Source organism: Rhinolophus sinicus, linkage group LG11 (genome assembly GCF_036562045.2).
Source record: "Rhinolophus sinicus isolate RSC01 linkage group LG11, ASM3656204v1, whole genome shotgun sequence".
Lineage (NCBI taxonomy): Eukaryota > Metazoa > Chordata > Mammalia > Chiroptera > Rhinolophidae > Rhinolophus > Rhinolophus sinicus.
In genome coordinates this window covers 39,361,046-39,385,477 of record NC_133760.1, presented here as the reverse complement: position 1 = coordinate 39,385,477, position 24,432 = coordinate 39,361,046, and the positions used below count along the sequence as shown (strand labels likewise).

Below are 24,432 nucleotides of genomic sequence, written 5' to 3'. Positions count from 1 at the left end.
TCCAGTCTACAGTAACTTTATTGTAACAGAGAAACCAGGCTGCGGTAAGTCTACATGATTAGAGCAGATGGTGGGTATCTCCCCAACAGGTGAAGCCTGGGCCCAGCTGGCAGCACATGAAGGTTAAGACCAAAGCCCAGAATAGTTATTTCCTGGTTCTACCCTGCACCGCCTGACTCGTGATGTGATGTGACATGAGTGACTTCACCACAGCACTGAATGCAGGTACGAGGTCTAGCTGGGCAGAGGCAACATCCCGGCAGGAGACAATCACTGAAGAGAATGCTGAAGTACCCTGTTTCCCCGAAAATAAGACCTAGCCGGCAATCAGCTCTAATGCGTCTTTTGGAGCAAAAATTAATATAAGACCCGGTCTTATAGTAAAATAAGACCGGGTCTTACATTAAGTTTTACTCCAGAAGACACATTAGAACTGATTGTTCGGCTAGGTCTTATTTTCAGGGAAACGCAGTTTAAGTGCATTTGCCTATTCTTTGCCGAGAAAGGTGAGGGCTTGGGGCGAGCAGTAAACGATGTTCTTCATTCTTCAAGTAAGTGAACGCAGTAGGTTGGGGTGGGTGGTCAGTTGAGCAGAGGACAGGATGAAAATCTAGGCTAGTTATAGATCTCTGTGCCTACAGAAAAGAACAGCAGTGACTAGGGAGGCCAGAACACTAAAATGCCTGCGAGTGCTAAAAAAGGGGGCCTTCTTTGTTTTTTTCTTAAATGAGACTGGAAACAGCATCTTTTTTCCCTTGCTGCAGTGGGCAGCAGACTTGCTGGTTTTCACAAAACACTGTTTCTGTAATTGTGGTCTGTTGACAAGGTGGCTTAATCACGGGAAGACAAACATGAGGCCGACAGTTAATGTTAGAACTAGGTCTTCTCACAAAGCCTCTAATAAGTGGTATTTTCATGTTGGATTAACACCACAAGGTGCTTCAGTTAAAGCTTCGGAAATATTGCAATGGCGTGATTGAAAGGTTCTTTTTGGCTATGACTTTCTTGTACATGTAAACTCTTTCGGAAAAGCTGGAGATACAAAGATGAGGGAGAGTTTGGTTCAGAGCCACAAAGTTCCACACAGATGCCTCTACCTATTTACCTACATGGTTTTTTTTGTTTTTTGTTTTTCCTTCTGAGAAACACATTCAAATGCTGAGTTTTAAGTACTGTGGTCGAAAGAAATGATCCGCTCACCACCAGCCACCCTTCCTCTTCCTCCATGTGAATCTCACAACAGCAGAGGTGACAGCAAGGTTGTCTCTGTTTCCTCTTGTCAGGGAAATTATTTGGTGACCTGGTGAATGGCATGGGCAAGGTAGCCCACGTTGCCCGAGGTGACCCCTGCCACAGAGATACGGCCGTCTTTTGTCATGTAGATGGAGAATTCCTTGGTCAGCCGCTCCACCTGCAGAGAGAAGAGTGCTTGGGTACGTCCAGGCCGGGGAATTTCCCAGCCCTGGCACAATCACCAAGGGTTAAAAAAGAAAAATAACAGGGTGGCCAGACGGCTCAGCTGGTGAGAGTGGGACCTCTGAACAACAGGGTTGCCAGTTCAATTCCCACATGGGCCAGTGAGCTGCGTCCTCCATGACTAGATTGAAGGACAACTACTTGGGGCTGATGGGCCCTGGAGAAATACACTGTTCCCCAACATTCCCCAATAAAAAATTGAAAAAAAAAATACCAGTGGCTCTATTTTCTCATTTAAATCCTATTTTCAAAATTTGGCATACTAGCTTAGAGTAACAGAAGGCAAAAAAAGCGATTTTAAAGTAGTATAATGAATTCTGAGGTGGGAACAGGTGAAAAAAAAAACTTAGATTCAGCATCTGTAGAAAAACAGATCCAGAAGCCAGCTATGGAATCGCTATTTCTCTTATCAATAAACAGGCTCTTGCTTGTTCTAGTATCTGCCGAGAAGCAGCTGTGGTCACAAAAATGATCAAAAACAAGTCCTGCTCTTTGGGAGTTTGCAACCTCATGGAAGATCTAGACAGGTAAGCAACTAATACATGGAACAGAATGAATGTTACGTCCTTCTTGTACCTAAAAGGGCTCCAAAATTACTGGTTTTAGGGTAATCCTGAATAGGCAGGTGACCTGTAAGGAATTCTGGTTTACAAGGTCTGATTCATTGGTCGGCTGCAGGGAAACGGGCGTCACTCACCTGTTCAGGCTTTAGTCCTGTGAAACAAAACATGCCGATCTGGTCGGTGATGTGCTGCCAGTTGCGGGAGGACCCCTCCTTCTTGAGGTTGGAGACCAGCTGAGTCCGCATGCTGATGATGCGGTCAGCCATGCCTTTCACTTCCTGCAACCTGTGGGAAAACACCCGATGCAGCTCCAGGCCAGCCTTGCCCTGACAGCTAAGCCACAGCTCACAGCATTTTCACCTTCCTCGAGTACTCCCCTTGGGTGGGTTCATTCTTTGTCCTTGACTGAGTCAAGTGCTGGTCCAGGAAGAAAGCTATTTTATGGCATTCTGTTTTATATCAGAACACTATTTTGATTAGGCAACTAAAATAGTTAATATAATTGAGTTATTAGGAAAAAAGCTGAATGAATGAATCCTGCTAAAACTGAGGAAGGTTAAGGCTCTCCACCCTTTATGCAGGGGGCAAAAGCTGTGGACTATCCAGTAAAATACGACATTTTAACATGGATGGAATAAACACTCCGGCCATCATAATTAAGACAAGGCGCGGTGAACCCACAACGTGCCAAGCTATGTGCTAGGTGCTGAGGAGAGAGAGGACTGAGACATGGTCCTTGCCTTTAAAAGCTTACAACAGAGGCTGGGAGCAGACCCGTAGACAGCAACGATGACGGAACAAGATAGGAGAAAGAAAGAACCAATAGTGCTATGCTCAGCCAGCCCCGGGAAGAGAGGGTTCATTCTCTCTGGGGACCGGGAGAAGGCAGTTCTCTGACTAGACACGGCTGTCTTGATTCTAGACACATCTTCCCCTTCTTCAGACTACCCATTCCCTCAACTGCTATGGCTCCATGGGCAATTCGTGTCGGCTCTCACCAACTAGATGTCTGTAAAAACATTTATAGTGTATCTCCCTGTTCTAACGTGTTCATTTTCCAAACCATCTCTTCACGATGATGTCATGCAGTTAGGACAAAGGTTACAAATTGCCAATTAAAGGTCACATAACAGTCTCAGTCATGTTTTATTTGACGCAGTGAAACATTTTTAAATTGGGCACTTGCACATAAAAATGTGGATTTAGGGGCTCTCCTGAAAAATAAGATGCTGGCAACACTGCATCAGCAGAGCAATTACTGGCTGGACCTGGAACCCCTGGCCCTCTAGGGACAGCATGTGATTTTTACATTTCCTGTAGTCGCACTCATCTAGCTCCATTCACTTTGAGGCCTGGGTCCTAAAGGCCACTGAGTGTGTGGCCAGGGCTAGACCTTAGCAAACCCCTCCATGCTCTTTGTTGCCCACAGAATGAAGCTGTGACTTTTCACAATATCAATCAAGGTGCTTCATGATCTGCTCCCACCTGCCCAGCTTGGCAGCCTTCCACATCCTCCTCAAACTGTCTTTGCCACAAAACCACTTGGGGTTTTCAAAGCACATTCTCCTCGTACACGATGTGTATTGCATGCCTTTGCCTTTCCTCATGCACGTCTCCGTCTGGTTTTCCCCTTCCCCTTTACTTCCTTTGGGGAAAAAAGCCTTCTCTCTTCAAGGCACAGCTCAAATGCTGCTGTTTTCATTACATCCTCCCTCATTCCCCACTAGAATGAATGGCTCTTCCTTTAGTCAGCATTTATTCCATTCTGTCTTGTATCAATGGCATATGTGGATCGTTCTCACTAGATGGTAACTCCCAAGGGTAGAGAGTATCTTTGTCATCTTTGTCCCTAGACTTCAAATGTGCATTGAAATGCACACATTAAAAAAAACACACACCAAAATCTTGCTAACCATTAGGGAATATGGAAATATAAAAATACACTTAAAATATGAAGTTAAAAAAAGAGCTGAGTATAATTCTAACTGACAAAAACAAAACCAACCCTATACATACATATATAACAGTATGGCTCACAGTATATGACAACTATGGATAACAATGGGCAAAGAAAAAAAAGCTGGGTTATAGTGACTCGAGTTGTGGTTTATTTTTCCCTTTCCCAAACTTTCTGAAATGTACCTACATATTAACTTTACAATGGAAAACAAACTGTAATTTAAAAAGTAGTGGAGTTTTTATAAGGCTAGCATGGATCCTTTGTACTGAAACGAACTATCCCGAACCAGACTATTGATGTCAATGTTCACAGGATTAATTTAAGTTTCCACATGACAACTAGGTGAGCTGCAGATGAAGTTTCCTGCAGGTAGCAGACAGCAGATTTAGCTTTTCTATCCATGATACTGCTCAGAGATATACCCCCTTACCTAACCAGCTACAAGGGATAAATTCTTGTATAACAAATCACATCTTCCATGGGCATCTGAGCTTTTTATTAACTCTAAATTATATAGAGCAGGGATTGGCAAACTTTTTATAAAGGGCCAAATCGTAAACATGTCAGGTTTTATGGGCTATAAGCTCTCTGTCACAACTACTGAACTCTGCTGTTACAGCGCGAAAGTGGCCATATACAATTCGTCAAAAAATAAATGCTTGTGTGCCAACAAAACTTTATTTACAAAAATAGGGGGCAGACTAGATTTGACCTGCAGAACGTAGTTTGCCAATCCCTGATCCACAGCAATGTTTTTTAAATTGTATCATGACCCATTAGTAAGCAATAAATTCAATGCAGTTGGATGCAATTAGCATTTAGAAAATGTTGGAGGGGAGCACACAAACAAAGCCTAAGTTTTGAGTTTTGAAACTGTTCTAGTTATATACACATACATATGGAGGTCATCTGTGTTCAGGATCATCAGGTAAAATGTGGCTTCCATGGATTGTGGTCAAAAAGCCAAGTAACACGAATTTAGAGGTGGTGCCAAGACAGTCAGATGGTATGCATAATAAAACCCAAAACATGCAGAAATACCAATTCAATGCTAGCTATTATTAGGATAAAAAAAAAATATGATGTTCTTAAGAAAGTTTTCCTATGTAAGGTATTTCAATATGAACTTACATTGAGGCGGAGGCAGGTTTTACTTAACCTGGAAATGATGGAATAAAAGAAACTGCCATTTTTGAATCATGTGTGTCTCTTACAGGGAAAGACCAGTGCATTAATTTGAAAGTGCTAACAAAATGCACATTCTTCTCCCCTCCTACACATGGAAGCTGTGGAATACTGCATGTCACTGGGGGCCAACTGGAACCAGCTTTGAAGGCTGCGTGATGGGGAAGGAGGTGGTTGGGGAGTGTCAGTGAGCGTTTACCATTGTTTGCGCAGGTCGGGGCTGTTCAGAACGGTAGAGGCAATCCGCGCCCCATTGACAGGAGGGTTGGAATACATGGGGCGAATCAAGATCTTCAACTGTGACTCTACCCTTTTGGCTTCATCAGCATCTTTGCAGACCACAGTGAAGGCTCCCACACGCTCACCTGAAAAGAGAAAGTGCTTCTTGTCTTCCAGGTCTGGCTAAAATGCTAAAGCAAATCATGGTGCAGTTTGCTACATGGTATCTGTTTCCATAAGAAGCACCAGAAACATAACACTTTGCTATACATAATTTTTTCTTTTGTAAAATTTTTTAACAACCAGTATGGTCCCTCTAGGTACAATAGAAAGTTTGAGTACTGAAGAGTATTCAAACGTCTCTTTTTATTGTACCCATCTTCTTGGCTCATGGAGCAGCCACTTAGCGTTTAGAGAAGCAGGAATCAGTTCTCTTTGCTGGAGGAATTCAGGGACGATAAAGAAGATATGGCTACGATCAGTAAAATCCATTTTACCTGCCTTTCCTTCCTCTTTGGGTAAGGAGGGACACAGGTAACACACGCACGCACGCACGCACACCACACTCCACATCCCTGTGGCATCCTCTCCCAGCACTTCATCAAGCTCATCAGAACACATATCAAGCTGGGTCTTTTACTTTACCGTATAAGCCCATGTTCTTGGCATAGGACTGGCAGAGACAAACATTAATGCCCTGTTCGATGAAGTGGCGTACGGCCCAGGCGTCCTTGTTCCCATCACCACTGGCAAAGCCTTGGTAGGCCATGTCAAAGAACGCAAAGAGATTGTTTTTCTGGGAAGGAAAAAGAGAAGACCAAAGCTTGAGGCAGTCCGTCTTGAGATGCCCAGACAGGCAAACCAATGACAAGTTCTATCAGAATTCCCTTCACCCAGGTTGAGGAACAAAAATTATTTCCAAACTTCTCATGTATCATCAGTTACAGCACTACTAATCCTGCAAGTGAGGAGCTCTTTCCTGGCCACTTAACAATGTGTGGAAACTTCACATGGGCTTGAGGTTAATTAACTATCACTGGTAAGACTTTGCCAGGTTAAGCATCTAAGGCTAGCTACTGAACACAGGACTGTCACTGCCAGTTCACCCGCCTCACCTTCACCACTGCTGCTATCTCCTTCCACTGCTCAGGGCGAGGGTCCACTCCGGTGGGATTGTGGGCACAGGCGTGCAGGAGAAGAACACTTTGCTGTGGTATTTTCTAAAAAGACAAACAACCAAGAGATTGCTTTGCAGCTTCAAAAGGAGCTAAGTCACTATTAGTTGATAAGTAAGAAAAATAAGGAGGGCTGGGAGTCAGCGCATCCCCAGTATTTTAAGCCAGGTATTGAGACCCCGCAGGGAGGCACCCGATCTCCACAGGGCAGTTTCTTCCTTGTTCCTTCACCCCTCCTGCCCTGGAAGCCACACTTACTGAAATGTCCTCCATAGCACCTGTGAAGTCAAAGCCGCACGTCTTGGGGTCGTAGTACCGATAACCCTGCAGCTGCATGCCAGCGTCCCTGAAGATGGGGGTGTGATTTCCCCAGGTGGGTTTGGGCAGAAAGACATCTCGACTGAACTTGAAAAATCTTTGCTAAGAGATGGGATGAAAGGGAATGAGAAAACAATGAAAGGAGAGGCAAAAAAAGTTGATGTATTTTATTGAGAAGACATTTTTCTCCACTGAAACTCAACTCCTCTCTATGATTGAGAGACAGTGCTGATTAAGTAGCGAGACTGCCTGGGTTGGAATCCAGGCTCTGACAGTTATACTGGTTGTGCAGCCAAAGACCTCTCTGAGTCTCAATTTCTTCATCTGTAAAATGGCGTAAAGTGAAACTCCTTCCTAAAAATAAACGAGTTAAGGGGAGGAGGGGCGTGGTAGATGAGGGTAAAGGGGATCAAATATATGGTGACGGAAGGAGAACTGACTCTGGGTGGTTTATAGATGATGTAATACAGAATTGTATACCTGAAATCTATGTAACTTTACTAATAATTGTCACCCCAGTAAACTTTAATTTAAAAAAATGAACAAATTAAAAAAAATACGAGTTAAAATATAAAAGCTCCTGATAATAGCACGTGCTCAATAAATTATATTTATTATTATTATAATATCTCATAATATTACAAATAATACCTTCTTTGTAATTTCTTCTAAGTACTTTCATTTTTAACCCTGACTCCATTTAACAGAGAACAAGAAATCTTCCAACTTAGTGGAAAGAGGAAATCTATTTCCGGGTCAGCAAATACACATGCAATAGGAAGCCCCATCATTCTCAGCTTACAGACTGTCTTACAGTTCTTTCCCGAAGGAATTTCCGGACTCACCAGAAAACTTGCTCCGATCCTTAAGGCCCCGGTTCCAGAAATGCTCTGCACGGTGACATACTGAGGGAGGGACACCCACGGTTAGTGAGGTACAGCACTCCCTCCAGGCACACAACTTAACAAAACAGAGGTCAAGTACAGAGAAGCATGGCCCGGTACAGTCAACACCCTTCCTTTTTCAGAAGCTGAAGACATGCTCCAAAAGAGTATTTGGAAACAAGAGAACAGCACGACTGTTTCATTTCCCCATTTGCTAAGAGACAGATTGACTTGACTCTCCTCATGGATTCTCAAAAGAGCCGTTTCTCCAGTTCCCAATACCTTTGTTGAGGCTGAAGCTAATTTCTTAGGGCCTGTTTTTAGTGTAATCCTGTGTTATATGTGAAACTTTCAGGACACAGAATCCCCTCCCCATCCTACCCCCATGAGAAAGGAGTGATTTATACAAAGAAAAAAAGACACTAAGAATAATCACTATATTAAAACATTATTCTACAATTATGCAAGATTGAATGACTCTCCCAACATCAAAAAAAGCCAGTCAACATGTATATTAAAATAACATTATATTTTCAAAGTTGTTGAAGAGGTGCCCTTCATGAGTTTTTGGAATTTGAAAATATTCATCTTTTAGGTAACAGAGAGATGCCCGAGGTAAATCTGTTTCTTTGAATCAGCCAACTTTAGGAGATGAGTAAGAAACCAAAGGTGTGTGTGTGTGTGTGTGTGTTTGGCACCACAGAAATACAAAGCTTTACGAAATATACTTATTAAATTTTCTGGACTGGGGGACTCTAGATTAAATGGTGGGGAACCCAACTAACAAGCTCTTGTATTCAACAGTTTGTCTCTGCCAACTTTGGCTGGATAGACACAAAAACGTAACTGTAGATCTGATAATACTATTAATTCACAAAGGTACAATTTATGAAAGACAAGCTGATGTTATTTTAAGATAAGCCAGTTTCATACTTAGGTTACAATTGACTAGATGTCCACAGACTAAGCAAACATTCCAGAAAAATACAGAAGTTTTCATGAGGGGTTAAAAAGTGGTTGACTGGATAGCAATCAAACCACATTCTGTCCATGATTAATGAGCATAACTACATCACAGATGCTGTTGAGGTTGTATGCTTTTCTCTCAGTCAATGAACTAACCAGTGGACTTAGATCAACCTTGTGAAGAAAATGTATTTATTCTGGCCTTGGACAGCTGGGAAGGGGAGACATGTTGGCTTAGTTTTTGCTACTTTGTGTGTTTTTCCCCAGACTTACACAGAAAAATAAATATTTAAACATACAAATGTATCCGTTAAAAAAACATACTTGTTGCAAAAGAAAGTAAACTAGACTGCACACGACCCCACGGGTCAGGTCAGGCACACAGGTGGTGTGTCTGCATCCCACCTGCGTGATACTGGTCGTCTTTACAAAGGCAGGCCTGCAGTGGGTGCATACAGGAATCTGCCTGCAAAAAGCTTATGTCCGGTGACCTTTACGGCTATTTTTCTTCTACAATAAGAGGGTTCCCCATGGAGCCGGAAGGAGACAACTAAGAGACATTTGTTCTTATGCTTCCCTTCATGGCTGCAGTGATGCTCTCTGGACCTCTGAGAGAGGAGGGAGGCAGCAGGAAGGGAGCATGATCTGCTCCCTTTCAGTGTCTGAACTGGCTGTGAAGGAACAACAGAGGTGTGCCAGACTGGTCGTAGCCCCAACAGTCTACCTGTGGCTTGTTTCCGGGAAGCTTAGGACATGAGGGTGGAGACTAATTATAGGCCTAAAACTAGGCGGAGCTTGGCGTTTCTAAAGCATATTTAATGTAAAATGAATATAGAGACTAACAAAAGCAGTGTTAAATCTATCATATTACTACCACGTTTTTGGGATTGGCATTATAAAAACTCTTTAATTAGTGCCAATTTACTATCTCAAGAAGGGATATGAGCAAAAGTGTGGCCACTTCAAAACAATCATCACACACAAAGGGGTCTACCTTTTCTTATTGGTTTAAAATGGTTGAAATTATTTCAAATTTGTTTAAACTATTAAATTTAAAAACAGATCCTGCATGATGCCAGAATCTGCTCCGCTTACCCGGCCACTTTTCAACACTTCGCTGTTCTCACCCAGCGCTAATTCTGCAGATGCCTTACAAAATTCAGCCAGTCCCCCGATGGGCAGGTATTCTTTGTCCAAATTTTTTGCAGCAATCTGGGCTTCTGCCTAGACAGGAGAAAATGCATTCATTTAGCTTCTTTGCCTTACTTGGAATTATCTCGATCAATATTTACTGTTTAATAAGTTAAATCTTGGCGGTAAAGCCTTGTTTTTTTATTTGGAGATATTGTCCAAGAAGCAAGATAAGTAAAATACTTTATCATATTGCAAACAGAAATATTAAAACATTTTTTCGCTTTTTTTTTTTAAGTTAGGTTTTCCGTGGATGGGTATATAGTTTCTCTTGGTTACCATTTAACATAAAACGGCATTCTTGGAATGTACAAGAACAAGGTTTAAGCGCAACATTTAAAATAGATATAAGATGATAAAATCAAACTAGATACATTAAAAAAAAAAGTAGTTCAAGGTACATGCCAGTCTAAGAATTTCAAAGGGTTAATACACTAACAACCACATATATTCATGATTTGGAGTCAGAGACCTGGCTGTGTGACCCTGGGCAACTTATTAACCTCATTTTCCCCCCCTTTCTTCCGCCTCCTCTCTCCCCCCTCCAGTTTGAGTCGTTGTTTCTCAGTCTAGTTGTGTAGGACGCAGCTCCCTGGCCCATGCTGGTATTATGAGCCTTGCGCTCCTCTGGCTGAGGCAATCGGTTGCCAGTGGTCAGTCAGCCGCTCACAGCCGCACAAAGCAGCTCACACCGACCTCCAGCTGCTCACGGCAGCCCAGCTCCAGGGAGAGCTGTTGTTCACCATCTTAGCTGTAGAGGGCGCAGCTCACTGGCTCATGTGGGAATCCAACGGGCAACCCCGGCAGTGCTCCAACCACCTGAGCCACGGGGCCGGCCCCTTATTATTAACCTCTTGAGTCTCAGTTTCTACATCTATCGAATGGGGGAACAACTGTTTCTACCCCTCATTCAGTTGAGCTTAAGAGCTGATGAGGTAATGTACAAAAGTGTGTGGTGGTGCTCCAGCTTGCAACAATAGCTAACACTTGCCGAGTACTTTAAACTGACTTCCTGAGACCAAAAGCAAACCCTTAAACCAGGCAAGCTTACCTTCCGGATGCTAGGAAGCACGTACGGCTTTCCATTATCATCCCGGTAGGCACCAACTCCCAGATTCATCTTTTTGCTGTTGGTGTCTCTCTTAAAGGCTTCTGTGACTCCCAGGATAGGATCTGGGGGCCCCATCTCCACATGGGTCCACCAAGAGCTAAAATGGGAAATACAAGACATCAGTTACAGGAGCAAGGTTTCCATGGCCAGAGACATCTTGGATCTGCCACAAACCCATTAAAACCAATTTTTACTTGTTTACTATGCACAGGATGTAACAATAGGCACCAATAATCTAACAATGCATAAGACGTCAAAGCACCTTGCAGAAGAGTGGAGAAGACTTAATAATTTCAAAACTCAAAATCCCTCTGATTTTCTTCATTATTTTCGGCTTTCTGGTTGTTCGCGTATCTAAGCAATAGTTAAGAAACAGACATTTTGGAGCAACATTATTTCCTCTCCACAATTCAGATCTTGAAACATGTAGCCACCTGCCTATCTTTAGCACTGTCATTAACTGATGAGTGAAAGGAACACTTCCAAGGCCAAGGACAGACTATGGAGAGCTTCTAGCAAGCAATTTCCAGTTTTAAAAAGATGGTTCTGTCTTCAAATTCTTTACTCAGTGATGACAGAGTCGCTGCCTCTAACCACAAGGATAAAAGGCACCTTTGTGAAACGGTGTGAAGAGCACTTATTTGTCATGTTCTTTCAAAATATTATCTAGCATAGAAGTTCTCTCAGAAACAACTGCCTTGAGTCTTCTGGCAGAGAGATATTGAGAGTGGTATCTTTTAAGAAGAATTCTAAAAGCAATTTGAAAATATTGAATCTCAAAAATCTAAATAGAGGAGCAGGGATTCTGTTTGGTTAGTCCTCCATCAGTAATCACGCGCACGTCCTCCATGCTACTCATTATTCCATTCCTTAAAGGGCAAACACTCTCTGCCCACACTGTAAGAACTCTGATGTTTTAAAAGCGACAGTACCAGATGAAGAAAAGGGTGCTGCAGGGGGGACAAAGTTGACGCGGACAACCTGTGGCCGACAAAGTGATTCCTATCAGTGCACTTTGGACATAAGCACAAAGCCTCAGCCATTGAGCAATAGTGACTCGCCAACCAAAAGATGTTAGGTACTTAGTATTCAGATAAGCATTGTCAATTCCAGTGCCTCGCCGTTTCCCCAGGAACCTACCTAGTACTTTATAGACTTTTTTTTTTTTTTTTGGGGGGGGGAGGAACAGGACTTCAGTGGGGAACAGCATGCACTTCTAGGACTTCCTCCAAGCCAAGTTGCTGTCCTCTCAATCCTAGTTGTGGAGGGCACTGCCCAGCTCCAGGTCCAGTCCCCGTTTTCAGTTGCAGGGGGTGGAGCCCACCATCCCCTGAGGGAGGTGAGGAGACCAACCGGCAACCTTGTGGTCGAGAGCCCACTGGCCCATGTGGGAATCGAACCGGCAGCCTTTGGCGTCAGGAGCACAGAGCTCCAACCACCTGAGCCACCGGGCCAGCCCTACTTTAGTTTTTAACATGCTTCCCCTCACATTCTTACTTTATGAGGTTAACCAACTGGCTAATGATCACAGAGCTAACAATAGCAAACACACTCTACAATTTTGAGTCATGGGGATATAAGGTACAGCACAGGGAACATAGTGAATAATATTGTGATTACTATGTAAGATGCCAGGTGGGTACTAGATTTATTAGGGGGATCACTTCGTAAGTTATATGAATGTCTAACCACTATATTATAACCTGAAATTAATGTAATATTGAATGTTAATTGTAATTGCAAAATAAAATTTAAAAAACTATAATTTTGGTGTGCTAACTATTGGTTACTGTACTACCACTATTGCACACTGCCTTTCTAAAGGGTCTCATGATACTTCTTCAGTTGTTTCATTAAAAATTAAACAATGAGGGGTGGCTGGATGGCTCGGTTGGTTAGGTGCTCATAACACCAAGGTTGCCGGTTCGAGTCCCACATGGACCAGTGAGCTGCGCCCTCCACAACTAGGTTGAAAACAAAGGCTTGACATGGAGCTGATGGGTCCTGGAAACACACACACTGTTCCCTAATATTCCCCAATTAAAAAAAATTAACTAATCAGAATTAAATAATTAAGAGATCATTATAAATCAAATTACATCAGCATATTTTTCTTTCTTCATTGACCTGCGGCTATGTCTGATTTAATGTCACTATGCTTTTATAGCACAGGTCAATAAGAAAAAGTTAAATGTTTAGTGCTGTTTTATAAATGAAGCTAGAGGAAACACTTAAACTTGAGACTTCCATTTAAACGACCCACATGTGAAAATTAAGTAGGACAAATCCTCAGTGTGTCAGAATATCAACTGCCAGGGCTTTACTATATTAGAATGAGCTTTTTTTTTGAAAGAAACTTCAATTAGTTAAGTTTATTTTCAATGTTTTCCACTTTTAAACATTTGGCTTTAGGTAAAGATCACTCCTATAGTGGCTGGAGTGAAGGTTCTTTCTAGCTGTCTGAACAGCTAGCAGACATCTGGTTCTATCATCCAGTCATGTATCATGTTTAAACCTGAACAGCACCTCAACTGTAAGCGCTCATATATTCCAAGACTATATTTTTGGTATACATTTTGCAACTGTAGTTTCCCTATATGCTTAGACTTTTATCTAAGATACAATATTAAGATGGCATATTTGTTTCTATTGCATTAACAACAACAACAAAAAAATTCCAAGTTTAAAATAAAAATATTCAATTTGGACCTGCCTGGTGGCTCAGGTGGTTGGAGCGCCATGCTCCTAACGCGGAGATCACCAGTTGGGTTTCCACATGGGCCAGTGAGCTGCGCCTTCTGCAGCTAAGATTGTGAACAACAGCTCTCCCTGCAGCTGGGCTGCCGTGGGACCAGCCAGAGGTCGGCATGAGGTCGGCATGAGTGGCCGGCAACCATCTTGAGCTGCCGTGTGCTACCATGAGCTGGCCACGCGGCCAGCGTGAATGGCCAGCAGCCAGCGTGAGTAGTGAGAGCTGCCATGAGCTGCTGACCCACGACTGGCAACCGAATTCCTCAGCAAGGGGGAGGGGGGCATGCAAGGCTCATAATACCAGCTAGACTGAGAAACAACGGCTTGAATTGGAGTGGGAGTGGGGCAGGCGGAAGAAAGGGAAAAAAAATTCAACTTGAAAGACACGGAGGCACTGTTTTAAGTGCTGAGATATGACAGTGAACAAAGTAGGTACGGTCTCTACTCTCATGGAATTTATATTCTGATGGGGGAAAGGACAGAAAAGCAACATGACTCAGGCTCTCACACTGCAAGAATGACTAAAAGGTCACACCCATAGGGATTTTCATCAAGCACTCTGAGAGCTGTAGGCCACCCAGCCAAATCATAAGATGAGGTTAAAATTACTTTGGTGGTGAAACACTTTCTTTTGCCCATAATTTTATGTACCCCTTTCTGTTCTCCAAATTTACTGCGTAAATGATACTCCCTTCCTAATTCTGGTCCACTAAGTAGGCTGACTTAAAGAGCACACCTTGACAGTGAGCCAAGAAGGAACCAAATCAGGGAGAGAAGCAAGTGTGAAAGCCTGGGCAAAACTACTGCCAAGAGTGGGGGCTCTGTAAAGGACAAACTGTTTTGCTGGCTTGCAGACATCATACATACATTCAAACAAAAGGCCAAAGCACACAAAAGGTCAAGGCCTTGCTCCTTGGAGTTAATATCTGGTTGTGGTGGTTTGTAGACTCGGTTCCTGATTAGGTAGTCCTTAAGGACACCCAATCGGCTTCTTGAGTAAATTAAACGCCTGGCTCAGGTCTCTCCACTAGGAAGGAATTACTAATTCGTTTAATACAGGGGGCTTTTTCTTTGCAACACTTATCACACAGTTTGAAATGATACACTTGTAATTTTTTGGGTGACACCTGTCCCTCCCTCAAGCTTGTTCATGGCTGTATCTATCAACAGCAACTGGTCCAGTACTTGGCTCTGTGAAACTTGGATGATGAAATATTTACGAAATGAAAGAGCAGAGCGAGATGGAGAGATGGCCACTTCCCTACAGCCAGACCTCCTAAGGGCTTTAAAAAAAAAAGAGGTGCACTACACCGCGACCCTCTTCCATCCAAAGGCCAAACGACGGGGGGTGGTGTCACGGGTGACTCAGGCGGTAACACGCGCGGGAGGATGCTGTGCGCCAAGGTCATCGAATGCAGAGGCTAGCCGGGCCTGAATGCCCGAGTCCCGGGAACCTTCCACCCGTGAGCTTCCTTTCCCCGGGGACACAAACTGCAGCCAGCCGCCAGCCTGCCAACCCCGTCCATGCCCAAGGGAGACCAGGACAGGTGGGCACCGCGGCCCCCCAGGGCAGCCTGTCAAGGACACAGGCGTGGCACACACGTTCCCCGCCAGCGCCGCGGCCAATCGGCGCGAGGCAGTCCCGGGCGCCGCAGCCAATCCGCGCGAGGCAGTCCCGGGCGCCGCAGCCCACGAGCTCTCCCCTGGCCCCTCGAGCCCCCCCCCCAACCTGTGCCGAAAGGGCTCCTCGTGACCCCCGACCCTGGCATGGCAGTCCGGGTGCCGTAGAGGGCCTCACTTCCTAACTCGGTAACGCGTTGCATCGCTCTCCTGCGGTCCTGGGTGCAGGGGAGGGGAGGGATGTAGGTCCCCGAGGGTCACTGTGAGGCGCGGCCGCCCCATCCTCAGCCCCCTGTGAAGCCGAGGGGGTGGCAGACAAAGTGTGTGTGCTGGGGTGTGGGTGGGGGTGTCTCGATGCCCTAGAGCGCCCACAGCTAGGCTAGGCAGGCCTGTGGTCCCGGCTCCGTCTCCCCTGCTTACCTGGCTCGGGCAGAAGCCGCGGCCGCGAGGCCTGGGTGGAAGGCGGCGGCGACCCCGGACAGGATGCGGCTGGAGTGCAGCAGGGCCATGGTGGGCGGCAGGCGGGCAGTGGGTAGCTGCGGGACGGAGCGGAGGGCCAGCGGGCGCAAAGACGGAGGCGCGGGCTCCTGCCGAAGGTAAGGACAGCGACGTCCCCAGGGGAGGCTAGAGCGGCCGGGCCCGAGCCGCGTCACAGCGGACCCTGGCGGCCGGAGCGAGGTTCTAGGCCCGAGCTGAGCCGGAGGTCGGCCCGCCCCGCAAGTCTGCGCAGCCGGGGCCACGTGGTCCCGGGAGATGGTGACGACACTGCTTTTCGCGCTTTGTGGCGCTCGACACGCTTCATTCATTTAATCACTACGGGCCGGACCGAAGAGGTGCTAGCAGCTGTTACGCCATTTTGAAAGATTGCAAAATGTAGGTTGATGTAGGTGAAGTGATTTGCCGAACGCCATGCAGCCAGCCAGTAGCCTAGGTAGCCCACCCTACGTCTTCAACCGGAGGTTTCCCTGAGTGCAGATCACCTCACCTTCCTGAACGTTTCCTCATCTCTGCTGGGGAGATGATAACGTGCCTTTGTCGTGGAGCATTTGTGAGGATCAAGTGAGATTAGCCGATTATGTCTAAAAAAACAGAGCCTGCTTTAGTAAGCACAATAACCCGTGGTTACTAATGACAAACCGGAGTTTGTCAAATCCTTGCAGTTGTGTGTGGAAGGGAATTAATAACTTTTAAAGGAAAAAGCGAATGAGTTTGAGATTCCAGAAGTTGAATTATTCAAACACAGTTACTCTAAACAACGGCTGATTCTGTCACTTTTCTCTAAAACGCCAGTAGCACTGAGTCCCTTGCCAATTTAATTAATCCTCTGTGTTATCACACTGCCTGCGTGAATAAGTCCAGTCGCCCTTCCCAGTCCAGCCCCGATTTACTGTCGCCTCAATTGACTGTCTCAGACTCATCTGTTCTCTCTCTGACCTCATCCTATGCTCCCACAGGCCACAACTTTCCATTTTACCGCTGTTTTAGTTTTCTACAGCTGCCACACAACCTTCCTATAAATTACCACACACTGGATGGTTTAAAACAAAAAAAATTTATCCTTTCACAGTTCTTGAGTCTAGAAGTCCAAAATCAAGATGTTGGCAGGGCTTGTTCCTTCCTCAGTCTCCGAGGCAAATCTGTTCCAGACCTCTCCTCTGTCTTCTGGTAGTTGCCAGCAATCCTTGGCAATTCCTTGATTTGTTGACACATCACTCCAATCTCTGCCTTCTTCTTCTCCTTCTCCTTCTTTTTCTTCTTCTCTTCCTCCTCCTCCTTTTTTTTTTTTTTTTTTTTTTTTTTAAGGAAGAAAGTTTATTAAAAGCAGGAGAAGAGGTTGCAGCTCCCTAGCGGGAGGAGGTACCCGAAACTGGGAAGCCCAGTGACTGAGGCAAAAGTTTTTACTTTTACACCTTCCCTTGTCTGCTTGGGGAAGGGGGCTGGAGCCTTCTAATGGAATTCATCTATCAGATTTGTCCTGTTTGTCCGTCCTGAAGGGAATAATGAAATAACCCATTCTTATCTATCAGATCTGCTCCTTTGTCCGGCCAAAAGGGATTTAAGATCATGTATCAACCTTAAGGCACCTTCTCGTGTATTTGTCCTGGAGTGAAGGAGACATTCCCAGAACCTGGAGTTTCAGGATACAGCTGTCTTTGTTTATTCTACCAGGGACCCCCCTGTCTACCTAGGGACATGCTAACTAACGTGTCTCAATGCCCCCTCTGAAGACGGAACCCTAACTGCCACTAGGGGATAGGGGTGATGACTGCTCTGGCTACTTCAGGCCGAGGAGGGGCGTAGAGAGACCGGCAGCTAGGGCTTGTCCAGAGGTCTATCTAAGGGTCCCCGGTAGATGAACAAATCCAGGTGAAGATGTTGTTTTGTAGGCCGTTATACCCAACCAGTGGGTAGTCTGTAAGCTGAGACGCATTGCAGGCAACAGCGTGAGGTTATACCTATAATAAAGGATAAAAGAAAAATGAGGAAAGTTTCCTTAAGTCCCTCAAAACTGGGAAGCTAGGAAGTAAGGAAGGAAAAATCTAAACCAAAGAATCCTGTCTGCTGTTTAATATTGGAAACTATGTTATGGATTTATTGTACCTCATCTTTTATTAAATGAGAATTATCAGAAAGATTGAAGCAGCATAATCCTTTAAAATTTTCACATCCTTGATTGTGTTTGAAGAGTAGGTAGTCTATGGCAGCTCAGGTTTTTTTTTCCCCCTTCTTCCGCCTTTCTCCCCACTCAGGTTCAAGCCATTGTTTCTCAGTCTAGTTGGGTAGGACACAGCTCCCTGGCCCCTACTGGTATTATGAGCCTTGCTCTCCCCCTGGCTGAGGCAGTCGGTCAGCTGGTCACAGCAGCTCACGACAGCTCTCGCTGGCTGCCGGCCATTCACGCTGGCTGCTGGCCACTCACGCTGGCTGCTGGCCACCTGCTGCTCCTGGCAGCACACGGTAGCCCACAGCAGCACACAGCAGCCCGCATCTGCCTCTATCTTTAATGGCTTTCTCTCCCTGTGTGTGTGTGTCTGTCTCTTCTCTCATAAGGACACCGGTTGTATTGGATTAGAGCCCACCTTAATGGCTTTACCTGAACTTGATCACATCTGCAAAGACCCTACTTGCAAGTAAGTCACATTCTCAGGTACCTGGGGTTAGAACTTAAATGTATCTTTTTAGGGGATGCATTTCAACCCATACCAACCATTATCCTCAAGACCTAGCAATTATACTTTAGGTGTAGACCTAGCGACTTCACGTATATATAGGGATGTCCATGAAGCATTGTTTATAAAAGCAAAACAGAGGAAGAACCTAGTTGCCCATCATTAGGGAACTGGATGGATGTGCTATCACAGTCACACAGTGGAACTCTATAGAGATACCTGACATGAGTGAACTCAGTTACAGGTATCAACGTGGGTAGACCTCAAAAACAAAACAGCAAGTTGCAGAAGTATAGGCATAATACGACACCATTGAGATAAAATTTTAATCTATACAAAACCATACCATACATTGATTCATAAAGGTATGTAAAAGTTTGAAAAAACCCACCAAGGATACAGTCCAGCACCAGATCAGGGGGGCAGGAGAGGGTGTTTGCTCTTGTAGAGGGAACAACACAACTTTGTCGTATTTGCTTCATAAAAAATTACAGACACGATTAACGCTTGTCACCCTTCTGGGTGTGGGTATTTGTTATATTGAGCTTGGTTATATATATATATTTAACTTCCTCACAAAAAAGCTGATTTGAGTCACTGGTCTGAAAGATGGGTCGGAACGGACAAGCCTAAGAGGTGGGGAGACTAGAAAGAAGGCTGACACAGTGATCCAGGCAAGAAATGCTGATGGGCGGAGTTCAGGGAGAGGTAACAGCGACAGAGGAAAGGTTACAGATCTGGGACATATCAAGGAGGTAGCATTAAAAGGGTTTCGTGATTGGATGCGTGGAGAGGTGGAGAAGGAGCCAGAAGTAATTCCCAGTGTATCAGTTAAAACGGGTTGTCTGCAAGTAACAGAGACCCAAAATAATTGGCTCGAACAAAATAAAATTTACTTCTCTCACGTGAAAATCTGGAAACAGGCAGTTCAGGGCTGACATGACATTTCTGCCCCACAAAGTCCTCGGAGACCCAGGTCCTTCCAGCTTGTGCCTCTGCCCTCGCAAAGGTGTGGCCCTCACCTCGTGGCCCAAGATGGTAGCTACAACTCCAGCCGGCACGTCACCATTCTAGACAGGAGTCCAAAGGAAGGGGCAACAAAATAAAGTGCAAAGGGTACGTTACACACGAGCTGTCTTTTAAGGGAGCTGTGCTAGGAGGAGACAGAATGTGGCGAAGGTCAGATGGAGGAGAGGGAGCCAGGGGAGGGGCACTGGAGGGAGGACCCAGTGCTCCTGTGGGAAATCGGGGAGGCCTTCATGGCGGAGATGGCATTTGATCTGAACTTTGCAGGCCGTAGGGTATCTCACAAGTGGAGGAGGAAAGTGGCAAAGCATGTCCTGTGCCCCACCTTGCTGTCTCCTTTGTCCCTGCTGCCCCCGCTTTTTGTCTGTGGAGGGCATACATGTGCACTTGGGGTGATTGTGTTTGAGCATGACCTTGTTGTGTTTTGCATTTGCGTGCATAGGTGGAAATCAGTGAGTGGTGTGTGTCTCCATGCAGACGTCTATGTGTGTGCCTGTTTGCACGCGAGTATTCTGTATGTGGGAGTGGTGCGGAGTGGATGTGTGCCAGCTTCCAAACCCATCTGATGAGAAGCCCTGTGTCCTTCTGTTTCTGAAGATGTCAGAGGAGTCTGGATGAGCCAGTGTGGGGCCTGCGGGGCTGCCTCAGTGGCTTTGGGTGGGGAGGGGGGTGCTGGATGAGAGGACCACTCTCATCTGAAGAGGGAGCCCTTCCTTTGGACAAGCGAGGGCCTTTTGTATCCCCATGACCCTTGTCCTCCACTTGCAGCCTGCCCCAGGGAAATGCAAAGCCTTAAAGGAAGAGCTTGTGGGAAGCCTGGGGGCAGACACCGCTCCACCACAGTCAGCCTCCCCTTAGCAGGAGGATGGAGGGGACAGTTTCTGGTGACTCTGTCCCTCCGCAGGGTGGGAGAGCATCTCCCCAGCCCCCCCCCCCCCGAACATACAGGTCTCTGGCTAGTTGGCCCTCTGAGAACCTTTCCCATCGGCTCATAGAGTGTCTTCAGACACTCTCCTGTGTATGTGAGACTACGCTGCAAAAGTACAGCCACCTGCCTCCACCTGATAATGCCAAGGACTTAATAAATGATTTCAAAAGTGCTTTACTAGTGGTGTCCATCTGTGGTCCCTGAGTGCAGTTGCTGCGTGTGCCTTCATTCCTTTGTTCTGCTTCACTCTTGGGCTTTTCACCAGGAGGACCCCATGTTGGCTAGAACCATGACAGCAGGTTGTGGGTTAGCCCTGGGCTTGTGCTGGCTGCTTGCAGGGAGGGGACACAGAGCAGCACACGTGGCAGTGAGCGCCTGTGTGTGCCAGCCTGTGCCAGGGGCTGTCAGGCAGGCAGACACCAGACACAGTCCTGTAAGTGCTCAGAGTGTGGAGGTTCTAGGAGCCCAGAGTGGAGAGGGGTTGCTTCTGGCTTGAGAACCCGGAGAGGTGCTATGGAGGAGGTGGCACATGACTGGATCCTTGAAAGAAGAGGTGTTTCGACATCACCGTCTGTACTTCCCGGCTCTCAGTGTGTGGGAGACCAGGCCTGGGCACCGTTGCCTCCCCCATTCACGCATGTATGAGCTTGGGTCCCACATGATAAGGTGACTTACCCAGCGCCGCAGAGCACGAAAGGGCCCAGCCTTTCAGAAAGTTGGATTGCTGTGTTTTCCCCTTTGGTTCTGCCCCTTTAGGCTGCCTACGTTGGAGCCACCATGCCCTACCCTTAGGGGTTGAGGACCAGGATTCAGAGTTGGCGGGAGCCTGAACGTAGTCCCCCCACAGATCCCAAATATCCCCTCCCATTTACGCAAGGCCTGACATGCCCATTGTTGAGTCATTTCTGACTTATCTATCCGTTTCCTTAAACCAAAAATCCAAGAGTCATCCTAGATCGGCTCTCCCTCACCTCTCGTGCTCCCCAGTTTACACCCAGAACATGTCTGGAATAGCACTACTGAAACATTTATTCCCTCATTAATTCTGACAATGCTGCTATGAAGTTGGTGCCTAAAGCCCGTGGCCAGGGAGGGGCAGAGCTGGGATTCAGCCCTCGCTATCCTGTTACCACAGGAAGTAGAAGCCACCTTCCTCTCTCCATCCACAAGGCCACACCATCAGCCCTCTCTTGGTGACTCCAAAAGCCCCTCACTGGACCATTTGACTCCATTCTTGCCCCTTCAGCACATTCCCCATAGAGCAGCCAGCAGGATCCTTCTAAAACGTATGGCCAATCGTGTCTCTTCCTTGCTTACACCCCTTGCTCCCTCGTGTCCTCAGGGTAGAGTCTAATCGCCTTCGTACAACCCTGAGGAGGCTTTGCAGGATCTGTCCACTGACAGAGAGGCAGGTCCTGGCCTCCTCCCCTGTCGCAAACAATGCCAGTGCCGCACCCATACATGCCCCTGGGTCCCTTTGCTGCCTGCTGCCCCCTGCACCCCTGTACCTTCGCTCTCAACATTAGCCCTTAAGTGGCTAGGGTAGTGTTAGCCACCCCAGGGGGGCATTGCAGAAAAGGGCAATTATAAAAGGACACGCTGCATCTGCCACAAGCCTGTGGGCATCTTGAAGGTGGGAAGAGCGATTTCGGGTTCACTAAGTGCTGTGACAAACATAAATACGCGGACATGTGCCTCTGCTGGAAGAGAGCAGAACAGAGCCAGCCAGCCTGGGATGTCAAGAAAAACCACCTAAAGGCGAAAACACTTCACCCAAGTCTAGAAGAATGAGTAAAAGTTTTTTTAAGCAAAAAAGAAAAAGGAAGGATGAAGGAGCAGCACTTGTCACAGCGGGAAGACATCAGAGAATGAGGTACAGATAAACATAGCCAAGATACTTCCAGGTATTACACACGAGTTGGGGAGGGGCGAGCAATGTCTCATCAGCAATCTGATGAGGTTTTTGTGGCAGGGTTATCAGCCCCATTTTATAGAGGAAGAGTGTCTGAGGCCCAGAAAGTTCATGTGTTTGCCACAAGGTCACAGATCAGTAAAGTCAGAGCCGGCCAGGTCTTCAACGTTTTTCTCCCTGCAAGTGTGCAAGCTCCAAGTGGGTGATGAGGGCATTCAGACAAGCCCCAGGCCTCGGAGACGGGTATAGTCAATGACGTCAAAGCCAAGGCTGGAGGCTCTACTGTGCTCCGTCTAAGCACAGTTGGGAGAAATAGAAGCCAGTGTAGGTACACAGTCACAATAAGTTATGCTTGAATCATGCAAGGGCTTGACAGAGCCACAAAAGTCACTTCCAACCTGAAGCTGTTCTGCCGTAATCCGAGCCATTGTTTCTTGTCCCACTTTCAGGCCCAGGGGTAGCTCTCATTGCTTTTGTACATTAAAGTAAACCCCTTCACATAACTTAAGTGACAGTTCTTCTCAATGTTTTTAATTGTTAAAGAAGAAAATAGGATCACAATAGTCCAAGCCACTGATTTAGTAGACACAGGCTATCCCCAAAACCGGAGAGAGCATTTCCCCAAGCGTGAGGGTGACATCAGCGTGAATATCGATGGGGGATATGGTGCAGCCTCCCTGAAAACACATGGCCTCGAGCTGGTCCCGTCTCCAGAGACCGCATGTTGGAGGCCAGAGAGGCTGTTGCACACCACACAGGACCTCGGCTGCTGCACGAGGCGGTGCTGACAAACCAGGGAGTCGCTGGATCAAAAGCTGCCTTTAGATGCCATTGATTCAGAATGGAACAACAATCTCAAACTGCGTGAGAACACAGAGACCACCGAGCTCAATGTCCTCTCTCTCCACATGGAAAAATGCAGGGCTTGAGAAGGAAGAAGGCTTGCTTCAAGTCAAGAGGTGAGCTCATGGTATAGTTGGAAGTAGAACCCAAACCTTTCAGATTCCAGACCATCACTCTGCCTGGGTTTAGCTGCTCTGAAGGCAGAAAAAAGACTTCTGGTGCCAAGGTTTTCTTTCCACCTGGGTGAAGAAAAAAACAGAGTAAGGTTACTAAAGACAAGGCTTTCTAGGAACAATGAGAAAACAAAGGCTGTTGGTGGCATTAATATTTGTTGTTATTTTTTGCCTCTTCTTTTTAAAATCATAAACTATACTCTTAAACTATACTCATTTTTGGGGAATTTTTTTTCTTTTTGCTGTTCATATGGGGTGTTTTCTGCTACCTTGTCTTCTAAATCACTGATTCAATCCTCTGCTTCATCCAGTGTGCTGGTGATTCCTTCTAGTGCATTCCTTATTTCAGTTATTGTATTCTTCTGACTGGTTCTTTTTTATGGTTTCTATGTTCTATTTTATGCTTGCTGTCTCTTGGTTGAAGTTCTCACTGAGTTCCTTGAGCATCCTTTTAATCACTGTTTTGAATTCTGTATCTGATCTGTTGTTTGCCCTCATTTTGTTTATTTTTATTTTTTTTTCTGGAGTTTTCTGCTGTTCTTTCATTTGGGATGTATTTCTTTGTTTCCTCATTTTGGCTGCCTCTCTGTGTTTATTTCTATATGTTAGGTAGGGCTGCTATGTCTTCCAGTCTTGCTGATGGCCTTAGTAATAGGTGTCCTGTGGGGCCCAGTGGTGTAGTCTCCCTGGTCACCTGCTCCAGGTGCTCCAGGAGTGTCCCTTGTATGGGTTGTATATGCCCTCCTGTTATAGTTGAGTCTTGATTGTTGTTGGCATGTCAGGGGTGGTATTGACCCTCAGGCTGACTGGCTGTGGGGTATGACCATGTCCACAGCTTATGCGCTGCTATGGGGGAGACTTACCCCACCGAGTGGGATTTACACCAGCAGGCCCTGGTTCCTGTTGAGTCTTCCCTTTGTTTGTGCTGATTGTGGGGCTAATTGGGTGGTGCTCTGCTATG

At 46.0% G+C, this 24,432-nt stretch overlaps 1 protein-coding gene and 1 pseudogene across 1 annotated transcript; one reads left to right on the top strand and one right to left on the bottom strand.

Moving 5' to 3' along the window:
- GOT2 (glutamic-oxaloacetic transaminase 2) lies at positions 1-16,282 on the bottom strand. The gene is made up of 10 exons (XM_019755008.2): positions 15,840-16,282; positions 10,989-11,145; positions 9,842-9,970; positions 7,742-7,801; positions 6,837-6,998; positions 6,519-6,623; positions 6,049-6,199; positions 5,384-5,549; positions 2,174-2,324; positions 1-1,411 (listed from the first exon to the last, which is right to left on the bottom strand). Exons 1-10 carry the CDS (start codon positions 16,223-16,225, stop codon positions 1,289-1,291), a joined length of 1,590 nt encoding a protein of 529 aa, XP_019610567.2. The 5' UTR covers positions 16,226-16,282; the 3' UTR covers positions 1-1,288.
- A 3,491-nt stretch (positions 16,283-19,773) lies between these two features.
- The window catches only part of LOC141567650 (large ribosomal subunit protein uL11-like), a 34,450-nt pseudogene continuing 29,791 nt past the window's right edge, over positions 19,774-24,432 (top strand).

What these genes read in the sequence shown, in the direction of transcription:
- GOT2 (XM_019755008.2), bottom strand. Translation starts at nt 16,225, where the DNA reads ATGAATGAAGCGTGTCGAGCGCCACAAAGCGCGAAAAGCAGTGTCGTC. An exon ending in TGCTTCCTAGCATCCGGAAG is followed by an intron (nt 9,971 to 10,988) that starts GTAAGCTTGCCT and finishes TCTCCTGTCTAG; the next exon opens with GCAGAAGCCCAGATTGCTGC. An exon ending in CAGGACTAAAGCCTGAACAG is followed by an intron (nt 1,412 to 2,173) that starts GTGAGTGACGCC and finishes TTCTCTCTGCAG; the next exon opens with GTGGAGCGGCTGACCAAGGA.